General features: G+C 47.5%; 1 protein-coding gene across 1 annotated transcript in view; it reads right to left on the reverse strand.

Moving 5' to 3' along the window:
* TMEM71 (transmembrane protein 71) overlaps window positions 1-9,500 on the reverse strand; it is an 11,262-nt gene extending 1,762 nt beyond the window's left edge. The window contains exons 1-4 of the mRNA XM_015417571.1: window positions 9,473-9,500; window positions 7,297-7,357; window positions 4,153-4,365; window positions 1,971-2,143 (exon numbers count right to left, since the gene is read on the reverse strand). Of these exons, the coding sequence (XP_015273057.1) occupies window positions 1,971-2,143; window positions 4,153-4,365; window positions 7,297-7,357; window positions 9,473-9,485 (460 nt within the window). The 5' untranslated portion in view covers window positions 9,486-9,500. The remainder of the gene's footprint in view (window positions 1-1,970; window positions 2,144-4,152; window positions 4,366-7,296; window positions 7,358-9,472) is intronic.
* Window positions 9,501-9,742: the final 242 nt, after the last annotated feature.

The following is a 9,742-nucleotide window of genomic DNA, read 5'->3' on the forward strand; positions in this document are numbered from 1 at the left end:
ACAGCTCTTATCAGAACTACGGCTTGCCCAAGGTCATCCAGCCAGGTGCAAGTGGAGGAGTGGGGAATCAAACCCGATTCTCCCAGATTAGAGTTCGCGCACTTAACCCCTACACCAAACTGGCTGTCAAGAGGAACAATCTGGGAATCTCTCCCCACTCTAAAAAAAACTCTTCCTCTGGAATTTTATAAACTCTTGGGGAGTTTAAGCTGGCAGATTTCACCTTGTTTTTGTTTATTTACTTCACTTATACCCTTGCCTTTGATGAGGACCCAAAGCGGAACAATCCGGGAATCTCTCCCCACTCTAAAAAAACCTCTTCCTCTGTAATTTTATAAGCTCTTGGGGAGTTTAAGTTGGCAGATTTCACCTTGTTTTTGTTTATTTACTTCACTTATACCCTTGCCTTGGATGAGGACCCAAAGCGGCTTGCTACATCCTCCTCTGCCCTGTTCTGCCTTCACATCAACGCTGCGGAGTATGTTAGGCTGAGAGTGTGAGTGGCCCAAGGTCATCCAGCAAGCTTTCATAGCAGAGTGGGAATTCAAAACCGGGTCTCCCAGATCTGACTCCAGCTGTCTAACCACTACACAGAATGGAGCGGGTGCAGAGGAGAGCGACGAGGATGATCGGGGGCCTGGAGACCGAGCCCTAAGAGGAAAGGCTGAGGGACTTGTTGTGCAGCAGTGGAATCGGCTGCCTAGGGAGGTGGCGAGCTCCCCCTCCCTGGCAGTCTTTGAGCAGCGGCTGGACAAACCCTTGTCAGGGATGCTCTGGGCTGATCCTGCACTGAGCAGTGGGTTGGTGGCCCCTGTGACCCCTTCCGACCCTGTGATTCTATGATTCTACCACAGTGGCTCTCCTTTCACTGACTCTCAGCTGCTCTCAACATTCTGTATCACCTAGAGCATATTCAGCTCTCTCTCTCTCCTGGGACCATTTTGAAGTGTGTCCCCCTTCCCTTCCTACCAACCAGCTTTTCAAACAGCAAAGCTGGATCCATGAGCAACCATAACCATAAGAGTCAGATGGATGCACTGGAGGCTTATATAGGGTTCCCAATACTGCCTCAGAAAATGCTTGGAGATTTGGGAGGGAATGTTAAGGGAGGCCAGAGTTAGTGGATGGTGTGATGTCACTTCTGGGTGATGCCTTAGAGTGCCTCCCCTAGTCCTGATCTGTGTTCCCTCTAAGCTGAGTCAGTGTGAGCTAGCTCATAGTTTTTTAGCCTCTGGCTCACACATTTTTGTCTCAGCTCAGGAAGGATGACTGTTTCCAATACTGCCTCAGAAAATGCTTGGAGATTTGGGAGGGAACGTTAAGGGAGGCCATAGTTAGGGGATGACATATGTCACTTCTGGGTGATACTTTAGAGTGCCTCCCCTAGTCCTGATGGTCTTTACCATAGAGACTAGGGAAAATGCCTGGAGTGTCCACAATATGGAGGCCATTTTTCTCCCACTCCTCAGTTCTGGGGGGGAGGGGTAGAAATTGGGGCTGGTAATGCACAGGCTTAGACAGAGAAACGTAGAGCTGGTTGTCATCTACATACTGATGACATCCAACCCCAGATGATCTCATTCCACAGCCTCTTATAAACGTTGAACCACATGGATGACAGACTGGAACCCTAAGGCACCCCAGCGGACAAATTCCAACTTTTTGATTCTGTTTTTCTGGTGGAAACTCTTCCTGTCCAATCAGGCAAGAAAGACTAAAACCACCAAAGAGCTTCTCTTCTGACAACACCAATTCCATATTCCAACCAACGAATACAAATGGAACGGCCCACTGTATCAAAGGCCAGTGACAGATCAAACAGTAGCAAGCGGGATGACTGCCCCTGTCCAACTTTAAACAAAGATCATCCACCAGTTCTCCGAATCCAGGCCTGATGCCAGACTGCAATGGGTCAACGGAAGATGAAGTACACAGCCATGGACCTGACCACAGACAACAACAGTGCTCACCATTGTTGCCGTGTTGACTGGCATCCATCTCGCTGTCTCTTTCCAGCCAGGAATCGTCCACAAAATGTGCATTTATATCACTACAAGTGGTGCTGTTCATCCATGAACCAGAGGCACTAAGACTGAACAGGCTAGCAAGGGATCTGCGGATTCGCTTCCTTCTCCGGAATATTCTTCCTCAGAATGAAAGAAATAAAAGGGAACATAATAAAATAGTATTTAAAAATGTCCAGGGACATGTACTCCTTAGTTCTCAGCCCTCAGTAGAAACTAAGCTAAAGTTCATGTAGCTCAAGTAACATGCAGTCTTCCCTTGATAGCCTGGTATCCATTTTCTTCTCTTCACCACTCCCATGGGTTTTCTTTCCCTCTGTCAAAATTTAGACTGTAAGCGCCTTGTAACAGGGACCTGTCTTTGTGTAAATGATTCTGTGAAGGACTACCCATAGACACAGATGGTGTTGTATATCTATGTTACGAGTGCTTTCTCAACCTTTAGGACAGAGGTCCCCAACCTTTTTGAGCCTTTGGAATTTTGACATAGTGTGGTAGGTGCAACCACAAAATGGCTGCCACGGAACGACTGCTGTGGAAGACAGAGCCAACTATAAAATGGCTGCCACAGCTTACCTTCAGTCACACAGTGAAGATCCCTTGTGCTGTGGTAGCAGCTGCTGCTGAAGCAATGTTTTAACAAAATCTGCACAGCCAATCAAGTCTCCCGTGGCCACTCGGAAGATTTGCTGGGCAAAAGCCCCACCCATTTTTCTGAAAACATGTAGGGGGCACAAGGAAAAGTGTCTGTGAGCCCCCATGGCACCCACGGACACCACGTTGGGGACCCCTGCTTTAAGTGTTCACCACACAATTCAGAATGATGAAACACAAGAAATAACGTTCTATAATAATCATTATCTACTGACCTCAACAAAAACCTTGGATAAACAGGGGTCATTTCCTGCAGGAGCGCACAGGAGGGGAGCTCCGGCAGTAAGGAGTCCAGGGGGTGGGCACATGCAACAAGCCCCGCCCCCTGCTCCCAGCAGCCGTCAGTTGGGCCGCAAGAAGCAACTAGGTAAGTTGCAGAGCCGCCCGCCTTCAGGTACAAGCTCTCCCTCCTCTGTGAGGGCAGATCTGTGCATCCCCCCCCCCAGCTAGCAATCCAAAACAGTCCAGTGGCACCTTTAAGACCAAGTTTTATTCAGGTACAAGCTCTCCCTCCTCTGTGAGGGCAGATCTGCACAGTCCCCCCCATAGCTAGCAATCCAAAACAGTCCAGTGGAGCCTGAGCAGTGGGTGTTGCCTTCTGACACACTTCTGGTGATGTCACGGGGTGTGGCATATGCAAATAGGTTATGCTAATAAGTTATGATAATGAGCTCCTGTATCTCTTTTTCTACAAAATGACCCCTGAAAAGGAACATTTCAGCTTGCCACCTAGGACTCACAAAGCTGGAGTCCAGGGAACACTTTGCCAGGTGTTAGCTCTGTAAGTGGGGCACCACCACAGAAAAAGGCTGTTGTGGGTCCGGGTCCGGCTGAGGCTGACCCCTCCTCAATTGAGGAAGAGGCAGGGAACAACTTGGGCTCCTCTAGAGACAGCCCAGAGGAAGAACCCTTAGCAGTACCTGAGGAGGAGGAAGAGTCCCCAACAGCTGCACAAGAGGTGCCGCTGGAAGGAGAGACCATTCCTGCGCCGAGGCCAGCAACCCAAGCTGCAGACACCCCAAGGCCAGACTCCCCTGAGTGCCCCAGATGTAGGGCACGGCAGAGGCTGACTTTGCAGGAACGAAGAAGAAGTGCCAGGCTGCAGCTCCAGCAACGTCAATGAGAGGAGTTGTAAGCCTCTGCAGACTCAACTCCAAAGGGAGGGAGGATCTGTTTAAAACCCCTTGGTGCACCGGCTCCAGTGTGGCAACAACTCTGATAAATCAGACCTGCTTCTGAGAGTGCAGCAGTCGCTCCTTGCCTCTGGAAACCTGTGTTCTTGAAATGACTTCCCGGCTCTCCGACCTTTGGCTTTCTCACTGGCCTTGATTCCGGCTCGTGTCTTCAGCTTCTAGCTTATTGCCTCGGTGGCTACCAGCCAAGTCAGCACAAATGCCTTTCCCCTTGGAGCCATCCACCTTATTCCAGAAGGGAGGGTCTCTAGCAAAGTGCTGTCCAGCAGATCTTAACTCACCTAATTAATTTCTCTTTGTAGGTAATGCTTGTCTGTGACAGGCTCAGTGTAATGTTGCCGTCTTCATCAGACAGGACACTGTCCTCTGTGAGGATGTAGTAGCCATTCATAAGGAGTCGGGGGCTGCGGCGGCACGCAAAGGCACAACCCGTACTGGGGTTGGTGGAGCGACATTCGTAGGAGACCTCATGATCCAGAAACATGTCTGTGTAACTGGAATAATGAGCCACAAAAGAACAATTATGGTGGATTCTGCATTGGTACTTTCCACTGCTTCAGCTACACTCTCGCTCCGTCTCCAAAAAAGATGTCCACATCTCTTTAGGTTTTGCTCTCCTACTGCACTGTTCTAATTTCTGCTGTCTGCATTATTTTATAGTCCTGTGGTTTCTGCTCCATCATGATTGTGGCTTCTCTCCGGCTCAAATGGATGTGCTTAAAAGCACTCTAAGCCCCCCCCCTCCAAGTGCTAATCGGAGGCTTATCTGCTCTGTTTACCTTCTGACAGCACATAGAGGAGTGTAAGAAACTTCTCCCTTGCTTGACAAGCTAAGAGTGAATGATTTTATCTTGTTTTGTGATTTTTATATTGCCTGAAAAGTTAGAAAAAGATCCCTTCTACATACATACATACATACATTCTGCAAACAAAACACCCAGTCTTTACAGTTTTTTGGCTATTTTTGATTTTTTGTTTAAACCAAAAGCTGGGCAAAACTGAAAGCTGAGAAAATCCTTCTCTTTGAATGTAAAGAGAAGTTTATAGCTTGTTGGTTTGTTGCCTTAAGTACCATATTTTTCGGACCATAAGACGCACCTAGTTTTTAGAGGAGGAAAACAGGGGAAAAAATATTCTGAACCCTGGGGCTCAGTATTCGGTCCATAAGACGCACACACTTTCCCCCTCACTTTTTTTGGAAGAAAAAGTGAGTCTTATGGTCCAAAAAATACGGTAATTTATTGCCTTGTGTAACGCTAATGGGTCAGGGAGTGCTAGAGAAGAGGGAGGGGAACAACAACATTCCTGGCCAGCAAGCAGAAAAAAATAGCAGATTTGTTCGTACCCCTTTGAAAAAAGCAGATGCTGTTGGACAGCGCACAAATCTCAATGATACATGATATGATTTCAAGCTAGGACTAGGTAGAGTTCTCAGTACTTCAGGTTACATGGGGTTTCAGCTGTGGAACTTTGTCAGTCTGCAGTACAAGTCTTCAAGTATTTGAAGGGCTGTCATGTAGAAGATGGAGCGGATCTATTCTCTCTTGCTCCGGATTGCAAGACTAGATCTAATGGGTGGAATTACAAGGAATCTAATGGGCAGAATTACAAGGGATCTAAGGGGTGGAAATTACAAGGGAGTCGTTACCGGCTAAATATCAGGAGAAACTTCCTAAATGTGGAACAGTCTGCCTCGGAAGGTGGTGGATGCTCCTTCGCTGGACGTTTTCAAGCGGAAGCTGAACGACCATCTTTTGGGTACGTTGTAGGTATGTAGGGCTATCTTTCAGCTATGCTCCTGCAGAGTGCAGGGGGTTGGACTAGATGACCTGCAAGGTCCCTTCCAACTCTAACATTCTATGATTCTATGAACAAGATTCCCGTTTAGGTTGCCAATTGGTGTGGGAGGGTGGGGCTTAATGGCAGGAAAACTAGGCCTAGGGCTGCATTGCTGGCAATGCACCCACATCACTTCCGACCTGTACAAGAAGTGACATCACTACCCTGCCAGTGACATGGGGACACTCGTTATTTGAGCAAAAACTCTATGGTAGAAGCCATTTTTTTTTTATCAGAGCATACCTTCATCACCAGCAACTGAGTGTAGGTCTGTTAGATCCCTCTGATCCAAATTGCGGGTGGGGATAACTACATTCCAAACAGACAAGATGTTTCCTGGGTGCTTGTGGCTCAGGACACACAGCACAACACTGGCTCTACCAGTGGTGGATGGTGATCCCGTAGGAGGGCCAGTATGCTCCCCAAGGCCATTTCAGGTCAGAAAAACAGAATGGGGAGTAGGGTTGCCAGGCCTCCCCCTGCAACCACTGGGAGATTTGGGGGTGGGGCTGTGTCCCCTGCGTGCCCTAGGGAAACCCCCCCCATCTCTATGGCAAAAATTATGGCATTTTTTCAGGGGGGTTCCTAGAGCATTGCCCAAACATGATGTCACTTCCAGGATCAGATGCCATTCCCTGGCTTTTGTTTTTCTTTTTCTTTTGCTGCTATAGCCATCAGTGGCAGTGGGCAAGCCTATGCTTAAGTCCCTTATCTCTGTGGTCCCAAATCAAATAAAAACCCTGGAATACTACATTGTATAATTATATCCAGGGGTCACTTCCTGCAGGAGCGCACAGGAGTGGAGTTCCGGCAGTAAAGAGCCCAGGGGGCGGGCACATGCAACAAGCCCCACCCCCTGCTCCCGGCAGCCCTCAGTCAGAGCAAGAAGCAGCCAGGTAAGTTGCAGAGCCCCCCCACCCCCCAAGGTCCAAAACAATCCAGTAGCACCTTTAAGACCAAGTTTTATTCAGGTACAAGCTCTCCCTCCTCTGCGAGGACAGATCTGCACGTCCCCCCCCAATAGCTAGCAATCCAGAACAGTCCAGTGGAGCCTGAGCAGTGGGTGTTGCCTTCTGACACACTTCCGGTGATGTCAGGGGGTGTGGCATATGCAAATGAGTTATGCTAATGAGTTATGCTAATGAGCCCCTGCGCCTCTTTTTCTACGAAATGACCCCTGCTTAGGTCCTTGTAGCCCTGCCTGCTATACCAGCAGATGAGACCAACATATAGTAATTAACACCCTGCACTGTTAAGTACTGGGTTCTAGACGCATTGCAGCGATCAGCTCAGGTTTATTCAGTGATTCCAGCAAACTACAAGATGAAGCTAGCAGGGCTGGAGCCCTGCTTATAAGCATGCAAGACACCACACCCAACACTCACACACTCCCAGTGATAGGCTTATGTACATTACACTTCTTATCAATTGGTTAGTTCCTGGATCCAGGAGAGCTATTGTTCTAGAGAAATAAGCTCAACCCGTTCTAGGTACAGCTGGAGGAAAGGCTTAGGCTCAATACATATCATGCACTTAGCACGCTTATTGGAGAGCGGCTTGAATGGGTGAGTGAATGAAGGGAATACCTGGCCGTGATGTGTTCTGAGGCCATATTTTCCCTGGCGTCGTCTTCAACCAATGAAGAACCTGTTGAAGCACAGAATGGAGAAATAGAAACATCAGAACTGGTTTTTTTCCCCTCCCTTAGGGAGGGCACGGCTTTCCCTAATGCAGCTGTGGGGGTTGGCTTAAACACTGGAGAAGATGGACCCTTGTCCTAGAGGTCAGACCTTTGGTGATGCTCGCATTTCATACCTGAACACACAAGAAGCTGCCTTATCCTGAATCAGACCTTTAGTCCGTCAAGCTCAGTATTGTTTACTCAGACGGGTAGTGGCTCTCCAGGGTCTCAGGCAGTGGTCTTTCCCATCCTCTGTTGCCAGATCCTTTAACAGGAGATGCCGGGGATTGAACCTGGGACCTCAGTGAACCAGGCTTCCTCAGGAGGTGGCGGGCTCTCCTTCTTTGGAGGTTTTAAAGCAGAGGCTAAATGGCCATCTGACAGCAATGCGGATTCTGTGAATTTAGGCAGACTGTGAGAGGGAGGGAAGAGCCAGTGCTTGGCCCTTGTGGCCCTTTCTTACATTCCCAGCCTAATGTCGATCACGACTTTGGGCTCAGGAAGGATTTTTTGTCTTCAGGCCAGGTTGCCCAGGGATCCTGAAGGGTTGTTGGGTTTTTTTGCTTTCCTCTGGGCATAGAGCAGGGGTCACTGGGGGAGTGGTGGGGTGGTAGTTGTGAATCTCCTGCATTGTGCAGGGGGCTGGACTAGATGACCCCTGAAGTCCTTTCCAGCTCTATGTTTCTCTGTTTCTAAACAATGAAAATGTAAGTTAAGACATCCTGCTCCCCTTCTGTACTGATCATTAGATTGACTTTTAAAAAAATGTATTTTAATAATTTTTATTAAAAGTAACATCATCAAAACAGGATGTGCTTTCACACACACTAAATAACGCACTTTCAATTCACTTTCAGTGCACTTTGCAACTGGATTCTGCTATGGGAAATGGCAAAATCCACTTGCAAATGGTCACTGAAGTGAATTGAAATTTAGCACATGTGAAAGCACCAGAATCATAGTGCGGAATACAAACAGGTACCAAAGCAAAGATAATTGACATATAATTAGATCGACTTTTAAACCAACAACGCCCCCAGATTGGTAACGGCAGCTAGACTACCCTCTTTGCACGGTGGCCCCATTACCATTTCCATGGAATAGTTTCTTTTAAAATGCATGAAGGCAGAGAAGAAGAAAAAGCCTGCTTTCATAAAGGAGATTGTTTCAGTGACCTATTAAAGAGAAGATGTTACAGACAGTACGTTGTCTGCATCCTGTTGTCTACTGGAGCGACGTAAGTTATGACATCCTGCTCCCCTTCTTTACTGATCATTAGATTGACTTTTTAAAAAAATTTATTTTAATAATTTTAATTAAAAGTAACATCATCAAAACAGAATCATAGTGCTGAATACAAACAGATACCAAAGCGAAGGTAACTGACATATAATTCGATCGACTTTTAAACCAACAACGCCCCCAGATTGGTAACGGCAGCTAGACTACCCTCTTTGCACGGTGGCCCCATTACCATTTCCATGGAATAGTTTCTTTTAAAATGCATGAAGGCAGAGAAGAAGAAAAAGCCTGCTTTCATAAAGGAGATTGTTTCAGTGACCTATTAAAGAGAAGATGTTACAGACAGTACGTTGTCTGCATCCTGTTGTCTACTGGAGCGATCCAGTACAAAGTTACGCTGTTGATTTAGAAAGGCTGGAGTAACTTTACACAGGATTGCCTTGGATGCACTTCTGGTAAATGCTACGTGTTCATCCACACTGACACAAAGCATCACAACACCGCACACATATTGGCTAGTGAGCGGATGGGAGTCACTTTCCTCGACAGCTAGATCCCAGACCAGTAGCACCGAAGAAACCAACAAGAATCAAGGCTTCCCTCATTCCCATCTGACTCAAAAGCTTATACTCCCCCAGATCTCGTTGCTCTCTAAAGTGCTACTACTAGACTCAAATCTATTGCAGACCAACACCGACACCCTCTGAAACTTCCCTCGACAGACGTCCCAAACGCCCCCAGAAATCTCAGTCTCAACAGTCAGTGGAGGACCCTTGGCTCCAGCCAACTGATATCATCATTAAGAAAACACGAGACAAAAGTAGAAAAATCCCTCAGACCTGGAAAAGACATTTTGCCAGTTCGCAAAGGACCCCCGCCTTTCAAATCTCAGTCTCAACAGTCAGTGGAGGACCCTTGGCTCCAGCCAACTGATATCATCATTAAGAAAACACGAGACAAAAGTAGAAAAATCCCTCAGACCTGGAAAAGACATTTTGCCAGTTCGCAAAGGACCCCAGCCTTTCATCCATCTGACAGTCTGCACCACGGACTGGACCATAACAGGTTGGTGCCTGTTAGCGTTGCCGCCTGCTGCCAAAATGGGACTG

This window comes from Gekko japonicus, unplaced genomic scaffold, assembly GCF_001447785.1.
Source record: "Gekko japonicus isolate JY-2015 unplaced genomic scaffold, Gekko_japonicus_V1.1 scaffold6662, whole genome shotgun sequence".
Taxonomy (NCBI): Eukaryota; Metazoa; Chordata; class Lepidosauria; order Squamata; family Gekkonidae; genus Gekko; species Gekko japonicus.